The sequence below is a fragment of the Meleagris gallopavo genome, chromosome 1 (assembly GCF_905368555.1).
Source record: "Meleagris gallopavo chromosome 1, MGAL_WU_HG_1.1, whole genome shotgun sequence".
Taxonomy (NCBI): Eukaryota; Metazoa; Chordata; class Aves; order Galliformes; family Phasianidae; genus Meleagris; species Meleagris gallopavo.
In genome coordinates, this window is record NC_139404.1 from 69441779 (window position 1) to 69455895 (window position 14117).

Here is a 14117-nt window from a genome sequence, read left to right on the forward strand (position 1 = left end):
GTCAAGAATCTGCATCTTAATAAACCTCAGGTCATGTATTTGACCAATCTGGTGAGAAACATGCATTTTAAAAACTTCATAACAATGTATTTACACCACAGTTTGTAACAGCCCGAAAGCTAGCTGATGACTTTTTTGTGTGATAGTGAATTGTTAAGGAAATATGTAGTAATATTTAGTTAGCTATTATTTGAATTTTCTTCTGGAAGAACAGCATTTTTAAAGTTATTTTTAAAAGAAATAATCAAATTGACACTAAAATCTGAAGGTTTAAACTTATTCTTTACAGTATTTAGAGAAATTACAACTAGCAAACTAACAGTGACTTCAGTGGAAATTACCTTAAATGAAAAGGTAAGAATGTAAGAATTTAAGGATCAAGTCATACATCGCATATTTGGTTGGTCTATCAAGATTTTATGTTTTTTTAAAGGGTAGTTTGGGTATGGTGGGAGTCACAATTCAACTGAGCCAAACAGAACAAAACTAGATCTTAATCCAGCCAATTAAACAGTGGTATCTTCTCTTCCTCATTCTTTAAAACAAGCAAACAAACAAACAACAACAACAACAACAAAAGCTCAGCTAGCACTAGTAAAACTAAAAGGTATCACACAGTAGAAAGTTCCTTAAGAAATACATAAGTGGATTTCAGGATATTGGACCACATAGCAAAATCCATCTTTATCATCTGACAATGCTCACTTTAATAGGTGGCAACTAAAAGTATAACAAGGCACTGAAGTGGAAAGAAAACCATCCTTCAACTTTAGGAAGATAACAATACATACACTGTTTTCTGTGAAACTACGAACTTCTTTATATGATAACAAATCCACAACTGTAGATTCATTGAACTATCCCAGCGAACCCATGCCAGAAAAATTCAGACTTGCTTACTCTATATTTGTAACAACCTTGACAAAGATACTATAAGATGAGTTTGGGGGAACGTTTATCCCATCACTGTGTATGGGTAAACTATAGTCACTTTTGTCTTCAATGTATTACTCACTGTTTGCATTACCTTATTGTCTGGGTGTCTTGGAAAAGAATCTCATTAAGCCAAACACTGAATATACACAGGACAAAGACAGAAACAGATCCAAGGAGCTTACAGTTTAGCACCTTTAGAAGAAAGATTTTAATTAAATAAATGCAATAAGAAGTATGGAGAATATAACCAACTACAGCTTTTTTTTCCTTTTTTTCAACAGAGAGCCTTGAAATCCTGAGCTCAAATCCTGATTTAGTCTCATAAATAAAAATATATTTAAAGGTACGAGAAACATGAGTGAGTTTACATTGAATGCCTCGTAAGCTCTCTGAATTAAAACTCTTGAATGCAAAGGAAATCAGACTCAAGGCCAAGAACACAGACTCTATTCTTAAATCAGGTCTTCGGCCTTTCCTGCACCTATCTAAGGCAAGCATTAAAGCTAAATGTTGGCCTAGATTTCAACCTGAGTTTCATCAGTTTTATGAATTTACTTCTGTCTTTAATCATCACTGCTAGTCCTCTGTCTGTGTGTTTTGGCACATACACGTGGGGGAGAGAAGGGATGAATCTCCAGTGTTGAAAAAATCAGCTGAATGCTGCACTCCCACACTGAGTTTGGCATACTAAAATCATAGGCTTTTCACAACCCTCAGTTATATTATTCATGCAGAATGCACTCAGCTTTCTATTGTTCCTGCTCTCATTGTTTATAAATGAGTCGTTGCTACATCTGGGGATGGAAGTTCTTTTAAGTTTCTCTTAGTAAAATTAATTCTGTAACAAGGTGCAGTACTATCACTCAGAGGTTAAAGAAGTTTCTGGAAATGTTTGTGTTTCTGGAAAGCAATATTTCCTCGCTTTATTGAAACAAAAATGAACAACTAAACTGATCGTTTTGTTTTGGCCAACGGAGACAAAGTTTCTTAATTGTTTCCTAAATGTTTCAGAAAGTAATTAAATGCTTCATTTTGTTCCTCGTTACTGCAGCGTTTGCAGAAGGAATTTCTAAGTATGTTAAGATTCTTGCTTTTACATCTCACTTAAATATTCCCAGCATTGACACATTAAAAGAAAAAAAACCCTGAGACACAGACTTGAGATGTTGTGCATGGTGCAAATACTATTTTTCATTATAGGACATGAAACGTGCCAGAAATTGCTGCTCCCTTCTGTTACGTCCAATACAGCTGCAGAAAACCATGCAACACCTTTGTCTAGCAATATTGTGAATTTCATGATTTAGCTTGTTCAACAGTTCAGGCTGTCATCATTAATCCTGTGACTGCACAAGATTCTGATGCATTCCCCAGCTTAGAGTTTTTTCAATCCAATTTAACTTAATAAACAATAGGCTGAATTGCAAAAGAAAAAAAGTAAGTCAGTCACACAGCAACTTAAATACTTTTGGCTCCAGAGGACATCCTGCTGTTGAGGTTTAACGTCAAACTATTTTAAAGATAGCTGCAACGTTCTTTCACTCCTCCTCACATGATTCTTTGTTTTTAAGCTTAGAGGACTTCTTTTATGTGTCCTGATAAGGCCGAGATATTGCAAATCCAAAGCCGTCAACTGACAGACTCACACCTAAAATACTGGAAACAGAAAACTGGAGTCAGTTCCATCTAACCATATTCTGGAATGAAGAGGAATCTGTGTTTGGTACTACAGACTCAAGAAGTGTATCAGTTTCCCCAGTTAATGCACATATAATTGTTTAACCAATGTTAAGCAAAGAAACAATTCCATCTTTTTCAAAAGCCAACTCCCGTCCACTGGCAAATACCACTTGACTTCAAGAAACTGATGTTTTCTGACTTTTTAATATCAATCCCTAACATACTAGCTGCTAAAAGAGGTTTAAGGAAACCATTCCCAAGAGCAGTATCATTAAGCCAACAAGCTTTTCCCTCTTCTCTGGGTTCCTCTAACACACTGCATTATCTTCCTCCCTCACCTCTTCTTGGCTGCTTTTTTCCTCCCCTGGCCGGATTCTGATTTTCATTACATCAATGAAAATTCTGGGTAACTTCAGTGATCTCCAGGGAAATATGTGTTTCTATTCACACCTGCCTAGCCAACAGAAAATGCAAATTGAGCTGAATGGTATTTAGTTTGCTCATTTGTCCCTTTTATTTATAAGAAGAAAAAAATAAGTCTAGATTCCACTGCTCATGCACATCTCCAGTAGTACCTCATTCCTTAACAGCATATATTGAGAAGAGTGTTTTTCACTCAAAACATACAAGTAAAACTTGGTCTGCAATTAGCAATGGAAAAGCACAAAAAGTATTCGTTTCAACAATGAAAATCTCAACTCTTTCAGGTCATCTGAAAGAGTGACAAGAGTGCACTGTTTTAATTGGTTTTAAAACAGCAGTTATTTCTTGATGTATTTGCATTTTAAGTGCCAAGTTTTGTCTAAGAAGAAAGAAAATGTTCCTGTTACTGCCATATTCCAATTAGTTTCAGAGGAGCAAAAGGTGACAGATTAAAACAATTCCGTGTAACAGTGGAGAGTAACTAACCTACAAATCTGGAAACTATTCTGTGTGTGTGATGAGTACCAGCACCACACAGAACACATACAAGCAAAAAAAAAGTGCATTGAAAGGAGATTGGGTTGTTTTTAATTTAAATCCATGCCTATTCAAAACAGTCATATCTGAATTTCTAAGAGCATGCAAAAAATCACTGTGCATTTACCATACTAAATGCCTTTTTCATCAACTAACAAAACAGAAAAGATACAAATGAACCAATCAGGGCTTTCGAGTGAGCTATCAGTGTTAGAAAAGCTAGTTTGCACATTCTAGTTGAGTCACCACAGAGAAGCAAGAAAAAAAGAAAAAAAGAAAAAAAAAAAGGAAAAAAAGCAAAAGGGGGGGAAATAAATTACTGTGTGCAACTCCATCTGCAAACTGCTTCTCCCGCACTGGTATGTAATAAAATGTGTTGCTAAGATACAAGCTGCTAAAGAAGTTCATTAAAGGACACTTTAAACAAAGCTGCCAGACTCTTTTCCCTTTAAAGATTGCTTATTTGGTTCTGTCCCTTGTGTTTATAATTAGATCCTCTATACGAGAGATTGTGCTCCATTCAAGCCCACTCAGCAAAGAATGTTAATAAAATAACGTACATAAGACACTGGCTTAGGTGGTATATATTTATGGGCTACAGAGCTGCTGATAGAAATACATCTGGATTCCACTTGTATTTTTAAACAAGAAATAAAGCTTTTTTCCAAGTAGCTTCTCTCTAGGCTGGAGAGCAGAAATGTCAGTTTCTGTATCCGGCACTCTAACCTAACTTTTAGAACAGACAGCAAGGAAAACTGGCTTCTTGCCTAAAGTTTGGACTTTCTGAGATGTCTCTTGTGTAAGCTTTTATGTACAAGCCGTCATTACCTACACTAAAATAAAGGCCAAGATTGCTTATGCTTTCACATGGCAATCTTTATCCTTTTCCACCTGTATCTGAGCTCCTAGATGTGTGTTAAAGAGTGCAGAATTTCCCTGATCTTAACATAATAATGACAAAGGAAGTCTGTTTTGTCACAGTTTATATCCAGGAAAGTTATTTGATCAAAGAGTCCTTATCTGACCTTGAATAAGATTTAAGTCTCTCTAGTAACATTTTCATGGTATTTTGGCTTTTGTTTTGGCTGAGAGGAGAAGAATGGGCAAGGCATACTTAGCATTCACTCACTGTGGTGAAATTATATCTTAAGAAATAATTCCAGCATTTATCTGTTCAGCACTTAATAACAGGAGACATATAAATCACAGATGAGAGTTAGTATCAGTGATTATATAGGAAATGTTACTTGTCACTTCGTAACCTGCATCTCATATAAAATTCTGTATCACAGTCCCCAGTATGTATATATTTTTAATTATATTTTCAGGCTCATTTACATGCGCATATTGGCTTTCTGCCTGAATGATATCAAAGAGAAAGACCTTATGCTCACACTCAACCAACACACACACACACAAGCACATTTATATACAGAGATGCTCGAGTCTGTACATTTCTGAGAATGGAATCTTCTCTCTTTTTCATTCTTAGAAAAGCTTCAGTTCGCCAATAAATCTTTAGGCAATCTTAGCTGATTCAAAGCGCTTTAGAAAAATGTAAAACCACAGAAGATGCAGGTTAATCTCTGCTGCATGTCAAAAGTATCAATGATTATCACTTGGCTCATGTTAATCAAAATGTAATACACATTTTTACTTCCTGTAACTGTATAAGATTTGTCAACAATACCTGAGTTTGCTCAGAAAGGCTATTCCATTCCTTCTCACTGGCTAAGAAGCAAGCTACATCATAAAGTACCTCCAAGACCAAGTTAAATCAATGTGGAAAGGCAAACAACTTAAATACTGTATAGATTTAATTTATGTTTCAAGACCAATTATATCCTTCTCTTCATGAAATGTAAGCAATCAGACAAATTTTCAGATGAATGCACTGTTCTTACCACAGCCTCAATGCCCAAGCTCTTAGGGCTAAAATCCAACTCTGAAAATAAGACTGCCTCACAAAAACCCTAATTAATACCACACATCATATCTACAGAGTTCCAAATACTTCTTGTTTTGATTTTACTGCAGTCGCATTTAGAGCAAGTTCTCTGGTTCACTTCCATTCAGTCAAATGAGTTACTTCATACTTCAAACTCAGGCATACACTAACCCCTCCACAGGTTAAAAAAAATAATAATAATAATTACATTTTCCTATTTTTTCCACTGTTTCTGTATAAGGGTCTGCTTGTACATGTGCAAAAGAACCCTGCAGTACATATTAGATTTCAATAGATGCTTACTATTGGCAGTCGCAGGTTGTAGCTAGAACTAAGCCGCATCAGCAATTTCACATGACACTTGGAAATTGCTACTACATAACAATAAGTAGCTGATTCAAAAAGAGAGAGAGGGAGAAAGCATGCAAAAGGAAGTACATTTTAGCTCAAGAAAAACATTTCCAAATAGCAAAGTAACAAAACCTTAAGTGAATAATAATAATAATAATGATAATAATAATAACAAATATATATGTACATTTATATATGTGCATATAGGGGAAGTGATTTTAAGTCACTTAACAAGGAGTGGATAGACCAAATATGATCCTGTTAGGCTGAAATAACAGTCTACTTTAATGGCAGAAAGACAAATTTGCATTTCAATTAGTCCAATTCTTTTTTTGTTCTTCTTTGTTCTTATCTTAAACTTGCAGTCCATTTTTGTACTTCTCTCCAACTATCGTGCATGTACAAATTGCCCTCTTTGACATCATGGTCACACATACACCATTTACCACGGCCTTGTCTTATTGATTTGCAAACTTCTATCTTTTAACTCTATTGATTAGAAATTGTGTTGATACTTTACATTTTGTTTTAGGGGTGGAGGGGAAAGCGAGGTATCATTTTATAATCAAGTAAAAAAATACTGCATATTTTTATCTTTGATCACAAAGAGAAAAGGATTAGAAGGAAAAGTTAAAAGTAACTCTGTATTAACATGCTTTTATATGCCTTCACGCTTTCAACTTGAAAATCAAATCTGGAATGAGATGAAAAAGGATTTTCTCTACTTGAACATAGCAGAAGTGTTTAGATTGATAGCAGTATCCTATTGGAAATGTGATTCAAAAAACCTTCTCTAGCATCACGATACGTAGAGGAGACATTTGGAGCCATATTCTGCTTCTATTCCACAAACAGAAGGAGTCAGTGGGCTAGATACTGAAACAAAGTGAACTGATAGAAATATCCAACATGATGACACTGTTCTGGATCAGCTGTACACAAGGCATGAACAAGTTGAGAATTTTTCCCATTAAACCAGAGCTCTAGACAAAGACTCCCTTGGACATATATATTTTAACTGTCCAAGTATCTACTAGAAAATTAAAACAAATTCTAACTTCAATACAGAATTCCTACATAGAACTAAAGTTTCTTTGAAAAGGTCTGCCTACCAACGTATCTTGTACATCTGAACAAATACCTGCTTGCTACAAGTAATACTTTACAGTGTGTAACAGGTAGCAAATACTTTTAGTGTAAAATCAGAAGTGAAATAAGAAGGTATTGTTGCCATAATTCCTTTTTCTGAATAGACAAAGGCATTATAAGGAAAAAAATTGCTAAATCACAGGGATAATCATCATAGCCAGCTCCTCTAATGAGGCATCATGGGATTACTGGAGTTATTATAAGAGTCATCTTATTGAAGAAATTCAAAGTTCATTGAAATCAATTGTACTGTTCTGACAGCAGGTGTTTTAAGTGGCTAAAATATCAAAGTAAACTCTCTAAAATGGTTAGAATGAATGTAACGTTCACTTTTCAACTCTTAGCCATGGCAAGTGATATACTGTACAACTACAGAAAAGTGTACATTCAAAGAAAAATGCTAGAATAAAATAGCATTTCACATGCTTGTCAAGCAGCTACCAAACAAAAGGTGATTCTAACTCCCTCCAGTACACATTTTCATTATAGATGTGCAATTTCCATGAATCTTAGAAAGGTAACCTAATGGAAGGCAGAAAGCCACAAGTATACATACTTCCATGCTTCACCTCTAATAAATTATTATTTATTATCCTTTTACCCAATGTGAACATGGAATGTCAACATAGTATTAGTGAAAGCAAAAACAGAATGCTAAGTTTGCCATTATGCTAACTGTATTCCCACATTTATCCTCCAGGAGCTGAAGGTGAATTCTTTCCTAGTTTCATGCCTTCTTCAACAGATGGCAAAGCAATCAGTAGATTACTAGTTGGTTCTAGGAGGAAAGAAGGAAAGATGGAAAGAAAAGTGAGGAAGGAAGGGAGGGAGGAAGGAAGGAAGGGAGGAAGGGAGAAAACAAAAGGAACTGAAGCTTTCTGAATCAAAATCCAGAGCTAATACTTACTTTGATAGAGTGTTAGATTCTGAAGTTGTTTGGGTTTCCTTGCAAAGTTAGAAGGACCTCAACGTGCAGAAGAACTGCCTACGTCTAATACTTGTGATTGAAGAATTGAATATTTCACCTGGGGGCTCCTCACATTGCCTCTCTCAGCATCGGCAGGGGTCAGTAAGGCCCTTCAAACTAAATTCTGCTAGGATTAATGTATGTAGATAGAATTTATGGCACAATGAATAGGAGTGTTTTGGGACAGTTTTACATTAGGCACAACTTGATTTGGAAGTGTCTTTCAGGTTTTATCTGTTTTCACTGATGCTTATAACCCGTATTTTATTTCAACAATCTTGAAGGTACCCAACCATATGAAATACTGAGCTTTGGTAAATGTCAATAATTTCCCCTCTAACACATGTAAACAATGCTGCCATTTCCACACACAACACAGCATGAATTTAAAAACAAAACAAAACAACAAAAAACAACAACCCTACTTCCTCCTTTTCCCCAAAACAGAGATACAACATCAGCAAAATCAGACATCTTGAGCTAACTCCTTTCCAACAACTCATATAAAAACTGTATTTTAATTTTAAGAGTATAACACTTTCTACAAACAGGCTTCGTGGGGATCACCACAGGCAAAATACAGTTAGTGATTTAATTTCAGATATACTACCCAAAAATACAGTCCAGCATTAGCACAGGTTGAGATAGTCTGCCTGAAACTAATGTTGATTTTCTGCATAGATAGTAAATTATCGTAAAGAAATGAGGCAGTGCACAAGTGAATGGCACACACATAATGTCTTTCAGGAAGACATATTTTTATTACTGCGCTCCAGGATAGGCTGACTGAATTCAGAGTTCATCATAGTTGAAAATATAGTAGCCCATGTGCGCTCATTGTTAATTTTTAAGACCTGGCTCCCTACCTAATACTTATGTCAGTAACAATTAACTTCCGACTGGAGGTTAAAGGTATATTTATTTGTTTATCTTGACCTATTAATTAGTAAGAGACAACTTTCTAAAATTAAAAGACACTTAATGACTCTGTAAGGACATAAAGAAAGCAAGAAACGCATGCAGCAGAGCACCTCTTGTGTGATTTTAAGACCAGTGCTGGCTCTTATGATAGCCTTTTATTTACACATAAATGCTTGTTGCTTGACAATTTAGATAAAAATGTTACTGCTGCTCTGCATGTGCTGTAGATTGAAGGTGTAAAACCACTGGACCAACTAATGGAGTCTTCACACATCGTATCTTGTTAAAGAAAAGGTAACCCACTCTCAAATGCTATTACAATTCATCAAAACTATAGTATATTAAGAATAGACTCTGAACAAAAATCTAACTTCTGTCTTTCTGAGTAAGATGCCAAGTTACATACTGATTTAGGCTAATCCTTTTCAATAATAAAAATAATGGTTCCAAAATACCTTGAAAATATTTTTATCCCATACTTCTCTAAATACAATTAAAAAAAAAAAAATAAGTGATATGTCAGGGATCTTGAAGTAGGCTGCAACTTAAAAACCAATTCTGCACATGAGTTTACTTCATACATTTACCTCAGGAATCAAAATTTGACTTTCTCATTCAATTCTTTCTGGTTTTAATTTAAGATTTAAGGAGAAGTAATACTGCCACAAATGCTAACAGCTACGATGAAAATTTGATAAGTAGAGGTACTGAAAGGTAATGCTCAGCCCTGCTGTATTTCTAACAGATGTGGATGATGCGATCATCCATTCATTTTACTGTCTGTTTCACCATCCACACATGCATTTTAATTGAAATGTAATTTGAGAATCTTTTGTATTCAGCGCATGCACAATCAAAGGTATACATTATTGAGTTATGAATTAATTGTGCCTAAACAAACTGGGGGGAAGAAAGAAAAGGGTGGGGCAAGAAGGGAAGGAATATAAACACATACGTAAAAGCAGCCTCTCTCCTTACACAGGCTTCTTCAAGTTACCTTAGTGCTTTGACACCCACAAATCTGTGAGCCTAAATCTGCTAAACAGTTCCAATAGTAGCCAATTTGTTGTCTCAGTCCTTCAGACCCTCAAGGATTAACAGTTCATTTGTGAGCCAGTACCCAAGAAGAAACTACTAATTATACCAAATCTGCAAAGTTACATGATGGTTTTGTGATTTGGTTGAAAGCTAAGATCTCCAAACTCATTTCACTTGTGAGCTAAGAAAGATTCCATTTTAGACCTCCAGAGGTGGCAGTCTGGAGCAAGAGAACATCACGTCACCAGCAAGGCTCTATTTATAAGCTCTTGTTGCACAAGATACTGAAATCGGTCAAAGAAATCTAAAACTAGGGGTTTGCCTAAACATAGCATGTTTCCTGCTAGGTCAAATCTGCTGTTTATAGAATTTCAGTATTTTATGTTTAATTACTACATAGATTATTGATTTATTTATAAGGCTATGAGAAAGTCAAGTCATAAATATATAGCAATTGTTTACTAGTTAGTTTGGATTAAGTATAAATAGATTGTGCAAGCTTAGCAAAAACCTTTCACCAAGCTGAATCAGAACATTCAAGCTGTATTTTCAAATGTGTCTCTCTGCCTTATCTAAATTCCAACATGACACATAATAAATAGCTTCTCATTTACTATCATCATAAAAATTTAAACAGCCTTGAAACAGTTGCTACAATACAGGGGAAAATGATCAAATGTATGTTCTAAATACCCACTTAGAACAGTAAAACTATTTCCATATTGAAGAAAGAACACATAAAGATGCATTGTTGCAGTAAAGACTGTTACCTTGTTTAGAAAAAATCTTCTACTCAGTATAGTTGTATTAGAGTCAACAACTCACTGTTTTACACTGCCAAAAAAAAAAAAAAAAAAAAAAAAAAGACTAACAGCCCTTAGCTATCATGTAGTGTCAGATTTGCTTTTAAAAAGAAAGTATCTGATTTGATTCTATACAGTGATTAAACATCTTTGTGCTCTGCTGAGTAGGGTATTCTATCCCCTCCCCCCTCCAAAAATGGCATCAAAGCAATCAAAATGGTAATGTTCAGCATGAATGGGGCCCCATCCCCCACCTTCAAACTCTGCAGACTTTTCTCCATGTTAGAAGAAACCAACACCCCTTCCTCACAAAATGGAAGCTTCCACTACCAAATTGAGAGTGCTGACAAATTCTGATTACAATAAACTGGGAGGAAAAGGGTGTCATATAATCACCATCACCTATGGGCATGGATTAGATACCCGTGGATCACTTTGCAACTTTAAGAAAAACTCCAGGAGGAAAAAAAAACAAAAACAAAAACAAAAAAAAAACATAACGAGGGGGGAGTTAGGGGGGGGAAGGGGGGAGAAGAAAAGAAAGAAAAAGAGAGAGAAAGAAAGAGAGAAAGAGAAAAAAAAGAAAAAGAAAGAGAGAAGGAGAGAAAAAGAAAGAGAGAAGGAGAGAAAGAGAGAAAGAAAGAGAGAAAGAAAGAAAGATAAACAAGGAAAGAAAGAAAAGAAAAAGCCCGTGAGGTCGCACACGTGCCCCCTCCCTCAGCCCCCTGCCGGGAAGGCTCCCCCCTCGGGCGCTGTCCGCAGCCGTGGTGCTGAAAGAGCTGCTGCATTCCGGAGGAACGACGTTCGCTCCCTCCCGCCACCGGGAGACGAGGGATGGGGAGGGGAGCTGGCCCTGAGCTCCTCGAGGAGCTCAGCACAGCCGCGCCGAGCCAGGGGAGCCGGGAGGAGAGCCGGGAGGGCCGAGGGGGGGTGGGGGGGTGTGGAGAAGGAAAGTTCACCCCTGGGGGGCTAGGGGGGTTAAGCCAGCAGATCAAGCCAACAGATCTCATATTGCCTTTGTCAAGTGTCCTTTCAAGCATTGGAAGTGCTGAAAGTGGGGAAAGAGCTTGGGGGGGAAGGGGGAGGGTGGGGGGAAGGTTGAAGAGACGAGTTATGTGAGTGTGAGTGTGAAAGCGCGAGCGCGCGCCCGGCGGCGGGGCCGCTGTCCGCGGTGCTGAACGCCCGCCGCCCCCAGCAAGTTCCCTGGCGGGGTGGGAACCCGCGGCGCCAGGGGTCACTCGGCACAACGAGGGGGCCGGAAAGTTTGGGGAGGGCAGGGGGGAGTGGTGGGGGGGAGGCAGGAAGACAGGTTGCCGGTTTGTTTTGTTCCTTTCCTCCGGATTTTTCTTCCCCCAGTAGCTGAAACAGGTTAATCTGTTTTTATTCCTATTTTTGAAAAGGGGGGGAGGGAGGGGGAAAGGGGGGGGGCAGTGAAAGTGTCTAAGTGAACTCGAATCAAAAGCTAACACGTCAGATCAGACCAAGGAAAGAGAAAGGCAAGTGGGGAGGAAAAAATAAAGAAGAAGAAAAGAAATAAAATAAAGTGATCAATAACAATCAGTTTTGTAATCAAACACAGAAATGGCCCCAAACTGGGCTCCAGCCTCCTTGCTCCCAACTCTTGCTCTGCACATTACCCGTAAGTGCACAAAGTAGCCCAAGACAGGAGAATTTTCCATATTCCTAAAACATGTCGACCAACTCAAAATGGACGCCTCTTTTTTTTTTTTTTTTTTTTTTTTTTTTTTTTACGCTTTAACTACTGCTTATCTTTTTACTACTAGTAATAAAATCATCCTTTCCCCCAGCAAGACATACAAGAATCTAATCTCATTTTGAAAACATGCATTTTCTTACTTTACGCTTAGGAAAATGGATGCTATATTTGCTCCTGTTGGTATTTTTCAGCTAACGCAGACACTTTTCGGATGTTTAGAAAGTGCATCGTACAAACAAGAAGAAAAACCAAACAGAACTGAATCGATCTGTTCCTTACTTGTTTCTCATTAAGAGCTGCTATCCTTGATTGCCTTTCATGGATTTGTTTCTTAAGATCCCCGTTCTGCAAAAACGGCAATAAGACGCATATTAAAGGCAAAGTGGAAACTAAGCCCTGTAATGAATAAACTTGCGATCTAGAAATTGTTCAAAGGCAAAACCGTTCCATCGCAGCCGTACAAAAGCATGCACACACACAACACACAACCTTAGTAAGAAAGCTCAGCACAGACTACAAAATGAGATCTCTTACTGATAAAGTTTCTCATCCTGCTGTCCCAGCATAACTGCGCTGATTACGGCAGGGATAAAATACTGAAGAAGAGAAAAAAAAGGATCTGCATTTACCTGTGGATCTTGCTTCATCTGTGCAATTAGTTTCTATTAAAAAAAAAAAAAATCACCCCCGAAAAAGGAGGAATTAGAAACTGTTTCAAGTTTAATGGATTTTTTTAAATGTATGTATTTGTGTGGACGGGGGAGGGAGGGGGGTAAGGAACAAAGAGGCAAGTAAACACTGCGAGTCAGTTTCAAGCAAAGCTCATAAATATTCAAGTCTCGTCCTAATCTCTCCAGCACACACACGCACACGCACACCCGCTCACACCCGCACACACTCACACGAGCCCCAGCCGCAATGCTAACTCCGGCTCCACGGCACGCAGGGAGAGGACAAAACAACAACGGCGCAACCCCCGAAGCACCCCGCAACTCGGGCCAACAAACCGCCAAACTACTTTGCCCGACTGCTCGTCATTGCCGCGGGGGCCGGGGGTCCCCCAACCGCAACCCCGGTCCCGCAGCCCCCCGCCGCTGCCTGCAGCATGCAACACGGGCGGCCCGACCCGGCCGCCGGGCGAGGAGCGGCTCACGGGCAGCTCGTGGCGTTTTTTACCTGATGACATTGGATTTCCACTTTTAACGCCTCTTGCAAGCTGTGCAGCTCCATCCCCGCAACTTGCCGGGCACTTTCCTGCCACTTTCAGCTCCGAATGAAGTTGTTTTGTTTGTTTGTTGGGTTTGCTTGTGTTGTTTTGTTTTGTTTGGCTCGCTTTTTTTTTTTTTTTTTTGGTTGTTTTCTTTTTTTTTTTTTTGGCTCCTTTTTTTTTCTTTCTTTTTTTTTGGCTTTTTTTTTTTCCTCTCTCTCTTTTTGCAACCAGGCAGCCACCCTCCCCTCCCCCCGCCCCCCCCAAAAAAAAGAAAAAAAAAAAGAAAAAAAGAAAAAAAAATTCAATAATAATAAAATCTATTAAAAAAAAAAAAAGCGACAACAACAACCGAAAGAAACAACTACTACTCAGGCTGCAAAGCAAGTTCGTTGCTTCTTTGCTGGGGACACAGACTCATCACTCACTTTCCGCCAAAC

The 14117-nt window shown here is 37.9% G+C and overlaps 1 protein-coding gene across 1 annotated transcript in view; it reads right to left on the reverse strand.

The window, feature by feature from the left end:
- Positions 1-13890, reverse strand: part of PHF21B (PHD finger protein 21B) — a 158984-nt gene extending 145094 nt beyond the window's left edge. The window contains exons 1-2 of the mRNA XM_085232894.1: positions 13647-13890; positions 12750-12815 (exon numbers count right to left, since the gene is read on the reverse strand). Of these exons, the coding sequence (XP_085089020.1) occupies positions 12750-12815; positions 13647-13700 (120 nt within the window). The 5' untranslated portion in view covers positions 13701-13890. The remainder of the gene's footprint in view (positions 1-12749; positions 12816-13646) is intronic.
- Between the last annotated feature and the right edge of the window lie 227 nt (positions 13891-14117).